We start from the raw sequence: 19,355 nt of genomic DNA on the forward strand, positions 1-19,355 counted from the left end.
GTCAAATAAAAAACTATTTTTTGACAGTTTATTGGTTATTAAAACACTGCATAACACTTCATCTCTGATGTTGTTCTTGGCAGAGAAGGTGATAAAAAAATGAAAAAAATAGCAGCAGTCATCGGAAATAATTCACTCCATATAACATTTGTTTACTGTGTGATCTGAATTTACTGCAGTGTAACACAATCGTAAAGTCAAATTAGGCAACATGACTTAACAGATATGAGTAATATGGTCACAAACACGTGTTGGAATCCAAATAAAAAAGAAGAGTTTCAAGTTTCAGATGGAAGATAAGGCATTAAAAAACCCTAAAAAACAAAAGTTTAGGTAGCCTCCACTGAGAGCTTTTGTGGGGTCAAACTGTGCTGGTGGTTCTTTTATTAAAGACTGCACTATCTGTAGTAAAGGTAAGCTGCCAATCCAATCATAGCAACGGGTACTGGGAATAAAGCAGTCAGCTGCAAACCTAAGGTGGACCAAGACAACAGAGCATTAACCAGCATGGAACAGGAAATGACAAACAGTCTGGTGATCCCACTGCCATGTTTGAGAACCACAGACATCAGGAGTCCATTTGCTGCTTGTCCTGCTATGATGACCCAAACCACCCACGAGTAGCCTTCCAGAAAGCCTTTGTCACTTGCCGCAGAGGAAAAAGATGACAGTCCATTGATTACCACACCAAATATATAGAGGTAGAGGTTCTGTAGGCTTAGGGGAAGCTGCTGGCTCTTCAGTATCCCCTCTGTGTAAACTGCTGCCAGCCCTGAAACACAGCAGTACACCAGCACAAGGAAAAGCCCCCAGGCTGTGATATGAAGCCTTTCAACTTCCTCAGCTTCACCCTTGTCAGGTTCCTCCAAATCCAGGTTACTGTAACTGTGGAACACGCCTGCAAACATGAGGAGCCCCAGGCCTAACCACTGAGCAGGCCGGAACCTCTTGCCCAAACAGAGGGAGTAAAGCAGGGCAGTAGAGGCAATTTTAAGATTTGAGAGTACCTGGAATGAACTTGGGTCCATGTAGGCCTGCATCAGAACAACCAGGTTGTTGTTGAGGGCGTAAAGTATAGCAGGGACTGCATAGGGGGCCACAAAGGCAAGGCGTGGAAAAGCACACAAGTTTGATGTACCACCAGTTAGAACAAGAGTCATCAGAGAGATGAGCAGTTTAGCTAACTCGATCATTACAACACATGAGGAAGGGTTAAAAGGGACTTTACCATCTACCTTAGTGAGAGTGATGAGTGGTGCATGAGAACCATAGATGAGAACCATAAGCCCCAGGAGAAACCCCCACCTAATTCTTTTCACCAACTGCCTTTTAATCCTTACTGGGGGACTGGGCCCCACATTATCAATCACAATCATAATCGATGACACACAATAAATACTTATTTTCCAACAATCTGAACCTCAAGCTTTGCTAAAGTGCATCAACTCCCCCACTTAAGGTTACTTTGAAATGACAAGCAGCGAATTACAGCCATTTAAAGGGTAATTGCACAATAGATAGCTATTTCTCTATGTAGCTACGTGTTTTAGCTGAACAATAAAGATGTAGGAAATATTTTCAATTTTTTTTATATGACTACTTCAAAATCTGACAGGTGTAAACAGCTGGAACAAAACTAAGACAGGTCATGAAATCTAAAGGCTCAAGGTCAGGGTTAACATTGGACAGATGCAAGTGGAACAGTAGCATGTAACTTCCCTCACAACAAAAATGCAAGAAAAAAAAAAAAGAAGAAGCAAGAATTCAGTCCCTAGTAAAATTTGAGTTAAATGTTTACATCCATAATCCAGTCTACGCAAAAGTCCTGATCTATCACGAGCCGGGAGCTCCAAGAGTAGTACTTCTGTAAAGTCGCTGGAAAGACAAACAGTCATCCCAGATTACTTTGGTCCTTTCTTCAAGTTGTTCATGTACTCCTTAAAGGTCCTTTCAATGTTGGGCACTTGATAATTCTGCGCTGCATACATGCCAGTGACTGTTCCCAGCAGTACTCCCAGGAAGGCAGATGAACGTAGTCTGGCCACCACATAACCGGCCAAAAAGCCTTTCAAAAATGGCGATCCCAACACTGAACCACCCTACAAGGCAAAACAATATACACAAATGAAGATATTTCATTAAGGGTAAATATATATTCTGCATAGACCACAATCACAATTTAGCTTCCGTTAGTCTGAATGAGTGACCAATATTCACTTTTATTCATCAGTCGTAATACAACTGCTAACGGAAATGCTTTACATTTACAATCATATACACTCTCCGGTCACTTTATTAGGTATACCCACTCAACTGCTCATGAACACAAATATCCAGTCAGCCAGTCACATGGCAGCAACTCAGTGCATTTAGCCATATAGACGTCGTGAAGACAAGACGCTGAAGTTCAAACAGAGCATCAGAGTAAGGAAGAAAGGTGATTTTAAGTGACTTTGAATGTGGCATGATTGTTGGTGCTAGGTGAGCTTGTCTTGGAGATTAAGTATCGGAATTTCAGAAGCGGGACCACACCTCTATACGCGCTCCTTTAGGTTCCCCCAGTCCTATAAGCTGTTCGTTCTCAAAATTATTGTCAGTTTTGTTTTCGGTATTTTGAACTATACTTATCTGTTGTGTCTCTGATGAAAATGTGGGGAATGGATGACTTATTACGGACAAAATCTACCTAGAGGTAGACAAAGTATCTCAAACCTGATGTCACAAAGCTCAAATCATGTCAAACTGGTTTCTTGAAAGCGACAATGAGTTCATGCCACTTAAATGTCAGCTGATCTCAATGGAATAGAGCACCTTTGGGACGTGGTGTGACATTTGATCAACAAATCTGATGCTTACATGTCAAGATGGGGAAAAAAAACTATCAGTAATGTTTCCAGTAGCTTGTTTAATCTGTGCCATAAAGAATGGAGACAGAAAAGATCCAACTCGGTAATAGCATCATATACCTTATAAAGTGGCCACCGACTGTATATTCCTACAGCAAGATTAGACAAGGCGAACGTGCTTCAAGGTACTGACCACTTATCTGGGACACCTGTAATAACTTACCTGGGGAATTCCTGCAGATACTTCGTGCTCTACTCGCCTCTGGATCTCCTCCAGCTGATTTTTGAGCTGTGTTAGATCTCTTAACTGTTTCAGAGGATCCTGTAATTAAAGCAGTTAATCAAATTCCCATTAGAAATGATATGATAGTTCAAAATTAATCTACCCGAGGACAGGTGACAGCCTAAACTTGTCAACAGCGGTTTTACGAAGAGCACATCTGTTTTTTTTCCACCAAACTCCACACTTCTGTCGAAGTTATCACAGCTACAAGCGCTAATACTAAAGCCGAACAATTTCATGTAAAAGTGATCCCTACCCTGTTAAAATAAACGCCAAAATAAACGCTGTTAACAGAAAAATATATTTTATTGTCCTAGCAGTCGCTAACATACGATGAAGCGCACAACATAAACATAAAACATATTAAGCCTGACCACACTCTCACTAACCTTGTCATCCGCCATTTTTGCTCGGTGCGTTAATCGGCACTCGGCTCATAAGTCTGTGTTGCAGCTGTTTGTCCGCTCGATTTTCGCTCGATTGGTATAGCCTGGAAATCAATGCTTTGTAATACGTTAGTTTTACAAATGGAAATTTGGTGCTGTTGGCAGGCGTATGAGAAAGTACGGTTAGAAAAAGTTTGGAGTTTCCCTTCCATATCGCTGTCGTGCAAAGTTATGAAAATCATTGTCAGGATGCACGTCATTTAAACTTTTCAAATGCATTTCTTTGGCTTTGGGATTTATGGGGAATATTTAATTTTTAAATGCGTCCCATTTATGTATCCCACTCAAAGCCACTCTCTACCCTGTTATTCTACTGTAGCCCGTCTAGAGGCATTTAACCGGAAAACAATTGCGCTTGCTTGTGTCCACGAGCACTACTCCGCAGGACGCACACTGCACTTTCACGTGGCAAAAACGTCTTCCGTGATTGGTTTAATGTATACATTTTGGCATGTGATTGGTTAATGACAATGGCAACAAACCGCCATCTTTTTTCATGAGACGACTAGCAACGAGGCTACTTTACACCTTTACTAGCGTCGTCAAATTCTTTATCTAATGTAAAGAACAGGCAACACGTAGCATTACTTAGCATAATAACACAATGCATGGACATTTTCGGCGACTTCTAAAGGTTGTTCAGAGTAGTTTGTAGTACCTTGGGCCGTCGTAGGTAAGACTTCAATAAGAAGGCATTTCATTGGATAACTGACTGACCGTGCGGGCAGTATTAACACACGCCATTAAACCTACCTTTAAAACGAGGAAGGAGCGGTGGTTTTTACATGTTTGTTTGGTTTAGTATCTCTCTCCCTGAGCAATGTGGATAAAAGTGCATGACATTTTTGCAGCGATATATTCAAATAATAACCTTTAGTCACACTCCAGTACTTTTATTAGTATTATTTTTCATTAGTTATAGCCTTTATGAGCACCTCTGCTTGCCTCTCATCACCCGAGGAAAGGAGGTGAAATAAACTTAATGTCAAAAGCACTGCAGTTACTATGTAAAATCACCCTTGTCATACTGTTTAAACGTTGTGCCCGCTATTGATTTGTGCCTTAGTTGCATGTTATTGTGTTATTAGGCATGAAATGGCTAAGATGTGCAAACATGGAATTTCATAAAAACAAATTTGCAAGTTGTTTCCAATTTGAGCTTTAGAATTTACTGCATGTGAACGAGATATTGTATTCACTCGTCTAATGTCTGTTTTTGTCTGTTCTTATCGTTTGTGTTTTTATTTACAACTATTTTACTGCTCTCTTGGCAAGTTAACTACCGAATAAGAGATCTTTATTCTCCCTGAGACTTTTACTTGGTTAAATAAAGCCTAAATGCATACTATCCATTTAGATTATATTTTTGGTGCTTCCCTTTTTGAAGTGAAGTGGAGATAGGTACGCTTTGACACAACACCCCTGCAATAAATTCCATCTTCTTGACTGTTCAAACATGGATCCCCTGCTGTGTGTCATTTTTGTCCTAGATCTTTGGAAACATGGACAAAGTGGAGCTTTTTGAGGTTGTTAAAGTGACAGAAGAGGTGGAGAGTGCCTACAGCCAAATGGAGGTGACATCCTTTAAAAAGAGGAAGAGCAAACCTCAAGATGACAGTGTGGAGAAACCTAAGAAGCCTAGGTAACATGAATAAAATGGTTTTCAACCCTTCTTTCATCACAGGCTGAGCTTCAAAGGCATTAAAAATGTCTTAAAAAATGTCATGTTCTAATTGTAGACTTGGAATGTGTTGTCTGCCTTAGGTCTGCCTATCTGCTATACTACTTTGATGTTCACCAGATTATGCAACTCGGAGTCTCTAATATGCCACAGTCTGAGATCAACAAGCGTATCAGTGAGAGCTGGAAACGACTCAGCGTAGCTGAGAAAAGCTACTACCTGGAAAAAGCCAAGTTGGAGAAGGAGGGCATAGATACAGTAAGCTGCAGTCTCAACTTTTTTTTAAAATGTAAACAAAGCAGCGTATCGGATTAGCTGAGAAGACCATATTATTTAAATCCATTAATCTGTAGATTAAACCTTCTTAAACACTTATGCTAGAATTCAAAACTGGTGCACTTTCACCTGGCAATATGAGTCTGTTACAAATAAATTAGAAAAATACTTAGTTCAATATATGGAAAAAAAAAAGATTTAATTTACATTTAAGACCTTCCTCAACAGTGTTTGACTATCTTTGAAAGTATGTATATATTCCTACATAGTGAACAATAGTGTCAGAACGTTGAAAACTGTCTGCAGCCTTCATAAACGCAGGTACATAACCTTACTTTTGTTATATGTGAACATGCAGTCATCCTTAGAAGTATACAAGTCATTTCCAAGGGACGACTTACTATGATCGTATAATATGATTTTATAAATATAATAGGAGGGCCCCATCACTGCAGCCAATCACATCATGAAAAACAGTCACTTTTTATAACTTCTAAACAGTGAGTGATGTTAACATTTTCAGTGAAGATCTGAGAATAAATCTAGCATGTCCACAGATATGCTAGATCTCTTTCTCTTACAAGGATAACAGCTTGTATTTATTTTATCTAATATTTATTAGTTGGCTGGAGTGCCACAAGAGGGCAGCAGCATCAATTAATATTTACCTGGGACTTTGATGTTCCAGGTAAATATGAATTGAATACCTAAACTTTAGCAAATAAATGCATTCCAATATCTTCTTTGAAATATAAACTATGAATCAACAAAAGAAACCATGTAACCGTGTTTAGCTGGACGTGAAGAGTCAGAATTTGTTACTATGGTAACTGATTCAAATTTTAAATTACTCCTGTTTTCTGAACAAAACATCCAGATTTTCCCTCATCTCGGAGTTAAAAAGTTCAGTAAAAACTTAACAGTAAAAAGTATTTTTATTACGATAAATACTGTACTAGTAGACACTCTAGTAGTAAATTAATCATTATTCCACAAAGTCAACCCGTCTTTTTAAAAACATTGCCACTAGTAGACAGCTGATTAAAAAGCCCTTCCTCCAGTGAGATTAATTTATTTCCTTTATCATGAATTCTTTTGGCCATAAAAATGTCTTGATTGTGCTTTTTCCTCAGTCATCTGTTAGTCCCTCCAAAGATCTGCCAGGCTTCCGAAAAATCCTACCAAGAACCAGTTACTTTGTATTGTCCAAAGGCTGCTCCTCAAGTCTCCAGCCGGGAAGCTCTCAATCAGAGCTCAGCATTGAGTCTACGGAGAATCCACCTGAAAATGGCTTGCCCTCAGTCTCCCTTATTCAGGAAGCCCGGTTGACACCTCTAGGGTTGGCTGGTAAGGTTGAACTCTCTGAACACCCCATTGTTGTTGATGAAATAACAGGGGAAACAGCGGTAGTGTCACCTGCCCTCCAAGGAATTCCACCCGCCTCTTCCTCCTCCTCTGTCTCACCGAAAGCAACAGCTTCTGGAGACTCCAGTGTCTCACAGGGCTCTGGTGACTGTGCGGCAAATCGGGTCATACTGAAAGGAAATGAGGCAAAAGCTGGCAGTAGTAGTTACAGTGCATCGATGGTGCAGCAAACACAGGGGGAAACCACACAGGTGGTGGCCATCATACCCACCCAGGTACGGCCTAAATGTCCTCCATCTTCTGCCAGGTTATAAACTGATATTCATTAACTTATATAATCACCTAATTTTAATAACAGCACATGTATTTTGCTTACTTCTTGCCTTACCCTAGAACCTACTGGAGCCCAAGTCTTTGGCAACTGTGAGCTCTGTGGGCCCTGTGGTGATGGTCCCTGTTGGAGCAAGCATAGAGCAAAGTGTCAAACCTTCATATAAAATGGTAAACATGCATATTAGTCAAATAAAGAAAAATCTTGTATCTGGAAGAGTACACATTTAATTTTTAGGACTTGAAAGACCTAGAGTTACATATTTTCCTCTTCTCATCAGTCTGTGAAGACATACACTCGGAGAGGTCGAGGGAGGTGTCTGAATCCTGGCTGTTCATTTATCTACGTTACCCGCCACAAGCCACCAACATGCCCCGAGTGTGGGAGCCACTTGGGTGGTAAATGGATACCCGCTGTAAGTGTTAATGGAACCTAAGAAAAAATATTCACTATTTACTTGTGGTTCTAATCAGTTAGTTTTGGCTGCCATTTTCTTAATAGGCAAAAAAGTCACACGAGAAGCAAGCTGCTTCAAGGCAGTTGCAACAAAAAGCTAAAAAAAAAGCTAATAAAAGCTGTCAAACCACACAACCAACAACTCAGAAGGCAGGTGCTGCTGTCAGCAAAATAAATACTACTGCAGGCAACAAAGAAGGACAAGTTCTGAGGCGCGCCAGAAAGCAGCCTGTTCGTTCAGCTGGAGTGCCACAAGAGGGCAGCAGCACCAAACAACCGGCTCAAACAAGGTGCGTGTCATTTCTGCAGATTATTACTGTCTGAGAGTTCACAAGGCCATTAAATCAGATATTAAGTGTGTTTGTTCTTTTAAAGAAGCAAGTTGATTACATCAGCAGTCCCCAACCTTTTTTGCACCACGGACCGGTTTATGCCCAACAATATTTTCACGGACCGGCCTTTAAGGTGTTGCGGAAAAATACAACAAAATAAAACTAGCACCGGTACCGAAAAAAAGAAGATTTATTCATAACACACGTGAAAAGACCCAAGAAAACCGAGTTAACGATTAAAACGATAACAAAATAACGCTGAAAACCGATAAAAACCCTGAAAACCATACATTTCACACCTGAGCCTCAACTCTCGCGGCCCGGTACCGGTCTGAGGCCCGGGGGTTGGGGACCGCTGGATTACATGGTTTAAGTGGTGGTTATTTACAGATGGAAGCTTTTATGCTTTAGCAGAAGGCATGCAGTATGAAAAGTAAAATGCAAAAGTCTCGAGATTGCTTCTTGTAGTCTGTCATATTTACATTTTTCTTCAATACTTTCTTTTAATGTTCAAAGTCATTTTGAGCATTAATTCTCAGGGCTTTCTGAAGGACTATCAACATTTTTCGTTAACTCATTTTAATCTTGTGCTTGAAATTTTTTTTAATATTTGTTAAGCCATGTAACAATAATATCAGAATAACTGAAGCATAAAAAGGCACTAAATCAATGGCATGTACCTGTATTTGTAGATTTGTATCTGTATGCCCGTATTTGTCATTTTCCTACCAAATGTCAAGAAATTTGAGGTGGCTCAATGCTTTTTCACAGCACTGTATGTACATTAGTGGATTTGTTAATTTTTAAAAATGCACACATATCTTGTTTTTTCTCTTTTCACTTACTGTACCTCCCTTAATAACAAGAACTGCCAAAAATGTGTGGAAAAAAAGGCCATTTTGAAAATGTGGATGAAGTTGAATTATACTCACTTCCTCTTTGTGCTGTTAAAACAGCTGCCTGCTGCCCTCTGTGTTTTGACACTAGGGTGTATCTGACTTGACATACTTACTCTTTTATTTCTAGACAAGTGAAAGACAATCCTAAAAGTGCCTCAATCCAAGGCCAGGAAAAGAGCAGTACCACTGTGCAGAAGAGGCCTGTGAGGCCCATCCTTCCTGCCTGCTACAACACAGGTGAAATGAAACAGACCCAGCAGTAATGTTTTGGTGCCTGTGTTTAATTGGGCTCTTACAGCGTCAACATATGTGTTTGTGTTTTAGGTCGTGCTGTGTTTCAGATCATAACTGTTCCACCTGACAAAGAGAAATTTCAGTATTCACACAACAATAATTCACCGAATGGTAATGATCATTTGACTGTATTTCTAATTATTCTTCATTCTGTGCAATTTCCACATTTGTGGCTTCTGTCTGGTTTTATTACATGTATGCTCTGTGCTTGTTCTTGACACATGCAGACCAATTTTATCATGAAGTGTATCGATGTGACTGTATTTTCTGAGGTTTTAGCTCTCAGTTGATGTGGTTCTTTTTTAACCACAGTGCCACCAGAGAGTTTCTCAGGTCTCAAACCCAGCACTTTAAAGCAGCTCGGCCAGGCCGTCCCAACGACCACAGCTAACCAGGTTAACACATACATATGGTTACACACACAGAGAAAAACCTCACACAGAACTGCAAAACAGCAGAGTTAATCCTTCTTTCTAACTGTCTGCATGCATTTGCATAGGATTTTCCGGGCGCAGCTGACAGAAGCCAGCCCACGTCTTCTCTGACTGACAGGAGAGTGAATATCCTGTCAGTTGTGCCTTTCAAACAGCAAACAGTTTCCAGTTTTGTGAGTATCTTCCTTGCAGTTTATTCTGCTGTAATTGTGTACAAACCTTTACTTTTGTCCCTCTATGTTGCTTGTTTGTTGATATTTAGGTAATTTACTTCTTTATTCTTTAAGGATTTGGGACTGTCCACAGCACGAGGCAGGGGTCGGTGTAAGAACCCATCTTGCGACTATATTTATAAGAACAGGCACAAACCTGCAGTGTGCCCGAAATGTGGCTGCGAGCTGACCCAGAAGAATGCCAAGGCAACAAAGGTACACAAAACCTTCCTTCCTCCAATTTTTCTCCAAAGTGCAGGTGCTGTAAGATCAGTTTCCAGCTGTTTCTTTGATCTTTTGCTGATTATTTTATGAAGCGTAGCAGTAGCTGGGATCCCTGAGAATGCTTTGATTCTGTTTTCTGTTACAGCTGTAACACTTTCGTTTACTTGTCTTCACTATAATTATTGCAGAAACCTTTAGCAACTTCTGAACACAAATGTATTAAATGCTTTACTTTTACTTTAAAACCAACATTTTTGTATTTTTCAATACGGATCCATTTGTCTCCATTGATTTCTTAATTTCCCCTTTTCAGTCTGAGACTCTGCTGTATCCATACAATCCCCTTAGTCCTGCCCAAAAAGACATCCAGCGTCAAAATACGGTGCAGCTGCTGCGCAGCTCTTTGCAGATTCCTGAGAATGAGACTGAGCTTCAGGAAACATTAACCCTCATCCAGGAGCTCAACACTTTCCAGGTTGTCTTTGTTCATGTGGCTGACCAGGAGCAGGAAAACAGCACCGAGGCAGAGACCATGCTTCAGTCTAGGTGGCCTCAGTACTACGAGTCAGCAGCTACTCACTGTGGCCTGTGTAACTACCCTCTCTTCAAAGGTGATCAGAGGTAAGAAGATGCATGACAGGATTAGTTTTAATATCTTTAGTAGTCTCCCACCTTGATTATTGCAGTTCACTTTTCACGTGTGTCTCTCAGTCCTCCATATCTAACCCCCAGTTACAGCAGGACACAGCAGAAAGGCTGCTTACAAAAACTAGTCAGCAGTCACATATTACACCTATTCTCCGATTCCTTCACTGGCTTTCAGTGAATTTCAGAATCCACTTTAAAATTCTGACCTCTGCTTAAATAGCAGAGCTTCTGAAACCTCATCACTGCAGCCGGCCTCTCCGATCCTTAAACCAGGGTTTTAAAAATAGAGGTGATTGTGCATTTGAGGTTGTTGCACCTAAACTGTGGATTAGCCTTCCACACTCATCAGGTCAACTTCACTGTTACTGGTTTTAACTGCTGAAAAGTCATTTTTATAGGTTAGCTTTCCCTTAATATTTTCCCCTTTGACTTTGACCATAATTTGCAACTATTTGCTTGTATGTTGGAATGAGTGTCTGACCGTATATGGTTGATTTTGTTTCTGTGTGGTTATCATCACTCTGTGGCTTTTATTCAAACTGTTAAGCACTTTGTAACTCTGTGTTTTGAAAAATGCTAAAAAGTTATTATTGTCATATCTGGTATCTTACATTATCTGTATCTGTACATTTTAGCACTGTTGCAGGACAGGAGAACTGCTGGCTGCTCACTGAAACTCTAATGCAGACAGTCTCTCTGCAGCTCAAGGTTTGTCTCAATGTTCAGTGTCTGGCCCTGCACAGCTTCACTGACCTTCATCCAGGTAAGCAGAGCCAATTTAAGGTATATTGCACATATAATTATGGGATTTGTTTGAATTAAATAAAGATTCCTCAGGAGACTGGCTACCTTTTGTCTGCAGAAGCTCTCAGTAGGCACAAGCTGGCACATATGTAGTAATGACCAGAAATTTACATTCAGTTATCATAGGCATGAATGCCATGGTAATTTTAATTATTTATTTGAACTGTTCTTTTTCAAAGAAGTATTGGTTCTGAATGTATTCTGGATTTTCTCTAATCCACACAGGGTCAAAAACATACACAGACTCATCTAAATCTTTCAATAAGTGGTCCTGAGGTTCTACTGTGTTTTTTAACGTGATGAGGCCAAAGCCTATTAAATTCTCGCTGGTGATCCCAAACAACATCAAAACTGGTTTTGAAAGGATAAAACAAGCTGGCATTAGACTTCTGGAATGGTCTTCCTAAAGCCCCAGCTTGAACGTTTTAAAAATGAATGAACTAGCCTTATGCTTAAAATGCATAAAATCTTTGACTCTATGTGGATTAGAGAAAATTAAAAATAAATTCAATCCTATGCATCAGTTCTTGTTTTCTAAAGTTGTTAAAGATGTATGCCTCACAATCATTACACCCTGAAAAACAGCTAAAAAAAATCAACAAAACCCCAAACTACCATGACATTTATGCTGTATGTAAACTTCTGACAACATCTGTACATTTATAGGCTCATGCTCCCAATTTGACTTATCCAGTTTTTAGTACACTGTGCTTCTGTGATCCACTGGACAGAAAATAAGTTGGCAGTCTTCAGTTGTGATGGAAATTCCAGTGTTACCAAAACAGCAATGTTATTATGAGTAACGGTGGCTCTGTGAGACCAAAACAGTAAAACTAAGAAGGGTGCTGTGTTTCTGTTTGCTTAAAATGTTAGAAAAGACAGCAGTCCACTACTTTTAGCCTTGCTACTCATCAGTCGCTCCTTTTTCAAAAAAGAAATTGGTGCTTGTTCAAATGTTAACTACCTGCCCTGGAATAGCTCTTCTCCAAAAAGTGCCCTTAAAGGTCAGCTTCTGCAGTAAAATGTTGCATTTCCCAGTTGCATTAATTATTTCACTGATTGGTTAAAAGCCTTTTATATAGCATATAAGACTCCAGTGAATGCAAATCTATCAGTATTTTCAAAAACTGTTGTCATTGTCTTTCAGCTCCATACTAACCTTTAATAATATAAGGACAGGTTAACGTTTCAACCTGCCTCAATATGGTCAAAGTATCAGATGGGGTTGTTGATGATGTTGATGACTTCTGGCTGACCATGGAGAAACAATATTTTCCTTGTGTATTCATGCCAACAGCATTGAGTGGATATAAACAGCTCTTACTGAGGAAGCTTTTTATAAGGTGTGGTTTAGCCTGTAGCCATATTCTCTGGCGTCAAGTTGATGAATCTTTCTTAATTCTAACAGGTCTGTTCAACATTGGGAACAGACTGCTGGTGAGCATCGACCTCTTTCTGAAGATCAGGGCCAGCATCAAACTAGGCCAGTCACCCTCTCAGGCAGCCAAGACTATAGTAGACCACGTCCCCAGTCATCCTGGTAAAATCCTGTATTACACTCAGCATTTATTGCTTCTGCTACTTTGTAACGGTCTACATTTTTAAAAATGGCTTTGACAGTCTGTTTTCTCCTTTGGTTTTGGCCCCCAGTCCATTCTCTTAATCCAGATGAATCATCTCAAATTCAAGAGCTTCTCCTGAGTGGCTACTGGGCCTTTGAGTGCCTCACCGTACGAGATTACAACGATATGATCTGTGGCATTTGCGGCGTTGCTCCAAAGATAGAAATTGCACAGAGACACACAAACAATGTCCTGGAGCTCAAGAATGTAGAAGTGAGAGTTTGGTGATAACAGCTGTAATTAATGCCACATAATTTTCATTTTGCCAATGGCTGCTTTGTTTGGATATGTGTTTGACTGTGTGCTCTTTTGTTGTGTCCTCTTGTGATCTTTCTGCAGTTTACCTGGCCTGAGTTTTCAGTGTCAGATGAGGTACATGTGGATGACTTCTGGCTGACCATGGAGAGTGAGGCTATTGAGCAAGCAGCTTTCACCACAGACATCCCTATCACACGGGTAGATGCTTCCATAATTGCTCCCTTCATTCCACCTTTGATGAGGAGCCCCACTGTTATCAACACAGAGAAGGACAAGGTCTTGCCACACCCTGAGCAGTCCTCGGGTATGTTCTTCCTGTAAATTACTGCTGATTTTAATCTCCACATGCATAAATCATATTTATTAAGGGGTGTCCGATGTTCCAGTGATTAAATTCTAGTGCTGTAAGTACTATAATCAAGCAAATAAAATGGAGATTTTTAAGGCTAAAAGAACATAAATGCGCAATAGTGTTTAAAAAAAAAACAGTTTTGTAGTAAACACATGTCACATGACCATTCATGTGTGTGCGTGAGATGCTGTAAACAGGAAACGGAGGATTAAAAACATACTAAAAGTGAGATCAAGGATTTCTTTACTCGGACTGCCGATAACATGGAAATGTTACAGAACCACAGGAGCGGCGGGAGAACATGGATTAGGGGATTGTTGCACCAATATGGTGATTTAGTAACAGGTATTAGAGCGGTATCCACTACTAGAAGAAGTCATTGCAATGAAAAAGCAAAACTATGAAATCTCACAGGTAGCCTAGCCATAATATTTGAGCTTAATATACCCTCACTGGCCGCTTTATTAGATATACTGGTTCAATTGGTCATTAATACATGTCTAAACCAATCATATGACAGCAACTCGATGCATTTAAGCATGTAGACGTGGCCAAGACAACCTGCTGAAGATCAAACATCATTAGAATTATGATTTAAGTGACTTTGACTGGGGCATTGTTTCCACGTGGGGTGGTATTTTGCAAACTGGTAATGTACTGGGATTTTCCCAAACAACAGCATCTCACAGAGATGGTTTACAGAGAATAATTTGAAGAAGAGGAAAAATCCATCATCATCATCATCATCTTGCCGCACAGCAAGAAGGTCCTGTTCAATTCCACCATCAGGCTGGGATCTTTCTGTGTGAAGTTTGCAGGTTCTCCCCGTGTTTGCGTGGGTTCTCCTCGGGTACTCTGGCTTCCTCCCACAGTCCAAAGACATGCAGTTAGTGGGGATAGGTTAATTGGTTAATCCAAATTGCCCATAGGTGTGAATGCGGGAGTGAATGTGAGCGCGAATGGTTGTCTGTCTCTGTGTGTTAGCCCTGCGACAGACTGGCGACCTGTCCAGGGTGTACCCCGCCTCTCGCCCTATGACAGCTGGGATAGGCTCCACCCCCCCCCCCCCCCCCCCACCCCCCAGCATGTGGCAGTTGTCTGGGTGATAATTCCTTGTTAATGCCAGAGGACAGAGGAGAATGGTTTCACTGCTTTGAACTAATAGGAAGGCAACAGTAACTTAAAAAGCCACTAATTTAAAACCAAGGTATGCAGAAGAGCATCTCTGAATGCACAGCATGCTGAACCTTGAAGCAGATGGGCCACTTTAGTAGAAGAGCACATGGTTGTCACGCCTGTTTGTTAACAACAGGAAACCGAGGCTACAATTGGACCACAGAAGACTGGTCTGAGGAGTCTGGACTTGCTGCCACATTTAGATTTTAGGGTGAGAATCTGGCATAAACAACACGGAAGCATGGATCCATCCAGTGTACCCATCTTCTAATGTATAGCACACCATGTCACAAAGCTCAAATCATCTTAAACATCTTTATTGAACATGACAGTGAGTTCACTGCACTCAAATGGCCTCCGCAGTCAAAAAATCTCAGTGTGATAGAGCACCTCTGGGATGTGGTGGAACCGGAGAGTCACATCATTCATGTGCTGCAACTGTGTGATCCTGTCATGTCAGTATGGACTAAAATCCCTGAGGAATGTTTCCAGCACTTTGTTGAATCTGTCACCGTTTGGACAGTAAAGTCCAACCCAGTACTAGGAAAATGTATGTAATAATGTGACTAGTGACTGTATATGACTGAGAAGAAATCAAGGTTGTCTGCATCATCATTTCGGAAAGTCTCAGTTTTGTCTCACCAGACTTGAATACAGACCTACAGATTTCAAATGAAAACTGAAGGCAGCATTTGCAAAAGTTAGAGTAGTGTGGATCTGAAATATATGTTAACTTGCTTTAAGATGAAAACGCATTGGAGTAGGGATGTGGCCATTTTTTAAGACAGCATTGTTCATCATGTGCTTCAGGAGATCCATCGGTTTTGGTACGCCTCATTCACGACAGTCAGCTGAGACTCGACAAGATTGAAGATCACACTGAGGACGAGTTGAGAAAAGTCCTGGACTGCTGTGGGGCAAACATCGCCCCAGGTTCCACCAAGGTACGTGTGTGTGTGTCACTTTTTTCCTACCATATAACTGGAACTGGAACTAAATTTACTACTTATGAAGCAAAATCTTCAAAAATCTGTTTTCTTGATCATTAATTTGCTTTGTTAATTCGTTCATTTTCTTATATTTGTGTGAGAGTTTGTATTAATAAAACCCTGCTTTCTGTCTCCATTTGAATGAATTAGAATGAGCTGCTGGCCTCTCTGATCTCCTTGTACGCAGTCGTTCATAGCGGCCTCTCCACTGCCCCACAACCCCCTGCACACCTCACTGCTGGCAAGCTGTCCAAAGTCTGCCCCCACAAGGTAAAAACAGCAGCCAGATGTTATCCAGATGTGTCAAAACAAATGAATTAAATGGATCAACTTGTATCACATCCATCCATCTGCAAGTGTCATTTGGCGCAAACACACCAAAGTATTTTAAAGAAGTAACAAACAAAAGTGATTTTACACACTTTTAAAAGTATAATTGTTTTCTCTGTGATGCCTGTGCCCAGGTCATGTGCGCGTCTAAGTACTTGGTGAAAGGAGAGACGGCTCGTGACCACGTTGATCTGCTGCTGTCATCTCGCTACTGGCCTCCAGTCTATGTTTGTGACAGTGCTCGTCAGGTGGCCCTTTGCACTGACCTGCAGTACCCACAGCTGGCGAAACAAATGTGGGGCAGAAATCAAGGCTGCTTCTCTGACCCTTTTGAAAAACCAGTGGTGTGTGATTCCAGTGTTTAGTGTGATCGAAATAAGCTGTTATTATAGTAGTTTGCATTCAAAAGTTACGAGGTAAACACTCAGTGTGGTGCCTTCCTCAGACAAGCTGTCCTTTGTCTTCTTTAGCTCGTGTCATGTCCGGAGCTCCAGGACCAGCTGTACAGTGCTGACCTGTCCTCCGGAGCAGAGAACCAGCAGGTCCACCCCATCACCAAGTCCTCTTCCTGCTGGCTGGTTCATCCTCCACAGGAAACCCAGAAGCCTGCTGCTCCAGAACATCATTCTATGGTTGTCTGCAAAGACCTCGAGCCCTATGTTAGCCTGGTAGCTGAGATAGAGATGGAGAAGGGCGAGGAAGATGACAAGAGTGCTCCGGATAAAGAACAGTCAGATACACTGAAGAGTGACTCCACAGAAAGTTCTTCTAGCGTTCCTTCTGTGAGCCGTGCGCTGAAACAACCTATTGTTTTCAACAACACAGCTTATTATTACCTGTACAACCGTCTGGTAGATTTTCTTACTAGCAGAGACATCGTGAGCCAGCAGATCAGTCAAGTTGTAAAGGCCTGCCAGCCTGGAGAGGTCGTGATCAGGGATTCTCTGTACCGACTGGGAGTGGCGCAGATAAAAACGGATGGAGAGGAAGATGAAGGAAGTGGGGTGGAGGGACAGGCACAGGAGGAAGGAATAGAGACGTTTGAAGTTGTTCTGGATGAATAAGCTAATTTGGCTTAGAAAGCGAGATACGTGAGCAAGCAGGCAGGGAGGTGGACTGAATGTATAATGGCTGCAAAAATTTAGAAACATGCAAGTTCTACTAGTGATTGTAGTGATTGTAGGGTTAACCCTGACAATAGTAGTATTTTTAAGATGGTGATCTTGTATCAAGTTGTTGAAACAGTTTTAGAGATGTTTAAGTGTGAGAACAAGTAGATCAGATTGATGGTAATGAGATTTGTCAAAGCTGTCCTTCTCAGTTGACTAAATGAATGTAACCTATGTATATATATATGTTTTTTTTTAGCAACAGGAAATAAAGATTGAAAAAAGAACAGAACATATATGTAATGTATGTAAGTAACCTTGAGTCCTGCTCATAAATCAGTGCTTTCCTCTGACTGAAAGAATGTAAGCAGGGTTTTATTCACTCAGCTACGACTTCAAACATGAAAGTAAATATTTAGCTTTGAATTATTTGGTATATTTATAACCCTTTGGCATTCCTGCTTTACATTTTTACACTCTTACCTCTCAACTACCACCCGCTGCCTTTTGGACTGATGTTTATTTTGGGAAGCGATTATAAAATGTTAATTGTAATATATGATAATGTGGTGATAGACCCTTGTTGGTAGTTTTTGCTTTAATTTGTGCCACACTGAATGAGTTGGGTTGACTCAAGTGAAGTAGCCAACCTTTAAAGAAACAGCTGCGTAAAAGATATGTAATATATCTGTCTATGTGAAGTATTCGTTTTTTTTTTCATTTTTTCTGGTGTTGATAAAGATAACGTAGACTTTGCCTGGCAGTTAAAATGAACAATGGATGAACAGAATCTCTGTGGAAGTATTGGGGCTGCAGAGTTGTTAGTAGGGACACCTGTTGATCAAGTGGCACCGAAGCAGCCGTGTATAGTGGTAATATGCAAAAGTAGTCTGTAAATTAAACTGCTTCTGTCACAAATAAATATGAAGAAATTAATGGCTTTGCAGCTTTATTTAAATGTATAAATAACGTGTATAAACTGATAAACTTAGACTTGACAACAGGAAATCTGAAACTTTGTAACGGTTTAATGTCTGCTTCTGTAAATCTGTTGTCTGTGAAGTTTCCTTACTCAGTTCTACATCAAAGCCACCCACAAGCAACACTGACATTCAGAATTACAAGAAGTTATCACATGAAAGAGGCTGCAAACATCAGGATGGTTTTTGAAGTCCCACAAAGGTAAAAGAAGTGAAACAGCTCCAGGATATAGTTTCTGACATCATTCATTACTTGAGGAAATGAAGAGAGGTTCACAAGTAAGCAAATTACTAATTAAGTTATTAATTCAGTCAATGTTGGGTGTACTTTGGGGATTAATGAATGAATATATAATTATGATTAATTAATATATAATTAGATAATTAGAATAGAATAGATGTGATGGGGAAAAAAGCAAGTTTCTGTTGCTTTTTTGCAACACAGTGGATTTTTAATCAAATAATAAGTATACAATTAGACGGCAAGCATTCAGCTTTAATTGAAGGGGTTTATAAAAGTTGTGAATTTACTTGAAAATCCTTTGTAGTGAATAACTACCTTAAGTCTAGAATCCATGGACATCAACAAATTCTGTCTTCTACCTTGAGATGATTTGCCTTCAGTAACTGAATAGATGCTCTGTACTAACCCAAACGTTACAACAATTCTGTCACTAATTAGCTAACATAAACTAATTTAAATGTATTAGCCGCAACAACCAACCGACCATCCCAGTGACATAATGTTTTATACAGGCATAAGAAGGCGCTACGCATGCTCTCAAATCTTACACTTTAACCACTTAAGCATTTCTTCAATCCAGTGTCACAGACAGTGTTACAACTATTTCAGTTTTTGAGAGCAGCGCTCCACAATGTGTGTTAGCCTTGATATGTGTAGTGTTTCATGTCCTCTTTAACATTAGAAAGTGCAAGTTCAACCATATATATTTTTTTCTGCATGATAAATAAATGCTGCTGAAGTAAATGAACTCCATCTGCATGAC

The 19,355-nt window shown here is 40.3% G+C and overlaps 3 protein-coding genes across 5 annotated transcripts; 1 reads left to right on the forward strand and 2 right to left on the reverse strand.

The window, feature by feature from the left end:
- Positions 1-14: 14 nt before the first annotated feature.
- LOC146392303 (putative UDP-sugar transporter protein SLC35A4) lies at positions 15-1,379 on the reverse strand. The gene has a single exon (XM_084945030.1). The coding sequence runs from the start codon at positions 1,374-1,376 to the stop codon at positions 399-401; it is 978 nt and encodes a 325-aa protein (XP_084801156.1). The 5' UTR covers positions 1,377-1,379; the 3' UTR covers positions 15-398.
- Positions 1,380-1,901: 522 nt separating this feature from the next.
- LOC146392304 (SLC35A4 upstream open reading frame protein-like) lies at positions 1,902-3,925 on the reverse strand. The gene is made up of 3 exons (XM_084945043.1): positions 3,519-3,925; positions 3,070-3,168; positions 1,902-2,099 (listed from the first exon to the last, which is right to left on the reverse strand). Exons 1-3 carry the CDS (start codon positions 3,531-3,533, stop codon positions 1,902-1,904), a joined length of 312 nt encoding a protein of 103 aa, XP_084801169.1. The 5' UTR covers positions 3,534-3,925.
- Positions 3,926-4,025: 100 nt separating this feature from the next.
- hmgxb3 (HMG box domain containing 3) lies at positions 4,026-18,304 on the forward strand. 3 transcript variants are annotated; one of them, XM_084945008.1, is made up of 22 exons: positions 4,026-4,248; positions 4,933-4,976; positions 5,066-5,217; positions 5,340-5,514; positions 6,666-7,172; positions 7,291-7,398; positions 7,509-7,643; positions 7,730-7,974; positions 9,043-9,152; positions 9,240-9,320; positions 9,522-9,604; positions 9,709-9,816; positions 9,931-10,071; positions 10,394-10,701; positions 11,364-11,491; positions 12,941-13,072; positions 13,183-13,367; positions 13,494-13,716; positions 15,751-15,884; positions 16,080-16,199; positions 16,394-16,603; positions 16,730-18,304. In XM_084945008.1, exons 3-22 carry the CDS (start codon positions 5,078-5,080, stop codon positions 17,321-17,323), a joined length of 3,867 nt encoding a protein of 1,288 aa, XP_084801134.1. In that variant the 5' UTR covers positions 4,026-4,248; positions 4,933-4,976; positions 5,066-5,077; the 3' UTR covers positions 17,324-18,304. The 3 variants fall into 3 exon arrangements, with proteins under 3 accessions (XP_084801134.1, XP_084801131.1, XP_084801140.1); XM_084945005.1 differs by lacking the exon at positions 4,933-4,976; XM_084945014.1 differs by lacking the exons at positions 4,026-4,248; positions 4,933-4,976 and adding an exon at positions 4,258-4,543.
- The last annotated feature ends 1,051 nt before the right edge of the window (positions 18,305-19,355 follow it).

This window comes from Perissodus microlepis, chromosome 2 (genome assembly GCF_051167445.1).
Source record: "Perissodus microlepis isolate ML-2025 ecotype Zambia chromosome 2, ASM5116744v1, whole genome shotgun sequence".
In the NCBI taxonomy this organism is placed as follows: domain Eukaryota; kingdom Metazoa; phylum Chordata; class Actinopteri; order Cichliformes; family Cichlidae; genus Perissodus; species Perissodus microlepis.

What these genes read in the sequence shown, in the direction of transcription:
- LOC146392303 (XM_084945030.1), bottom strand. Translation starts at nt 1,376, where the DNA reads ATGATTGTGATTGATAATGTGGGGCCCAGTCCCCCAGTAAGGATTAAA.
- LOC146392304 (XM_084945043.1), bottom strand. An exon ending in TATCTGCAGGAATTCCCCAG is followed by an intron (nt 2,100 to 3,069) that starts GTAAGTTATTAC and finishes TTTGCCTTGTAG; the next exon opens with GGTGGTTCAGTGTTGGGATC.
- hmgxb3 (XM_084945014.1), top strand. Translation starts at nt 4,412, where the DNA reads ATGACATTTTTGCAGCGATATATTCAAATAATAACCTTTAGTCACACT. An exon ending in TCATCACCCGAGGAAAGGAG is followed by an intron (nt 4,544 to 5,065) that starts GTGAAATAAACT and finishes TTTTTGTCCTAG; the next exon opens with ATCTTTGGAAACATGGACAA. An exon ending in TGGAGCTCAAGAATGTAGAA is followed by an intron (nt 13,368 to 13,493) that starts GTGAGAGTTTGG and finishes ATCTTTCTGCAG; the next exon opens with TTTACCTGGCCTGAGTTTTC.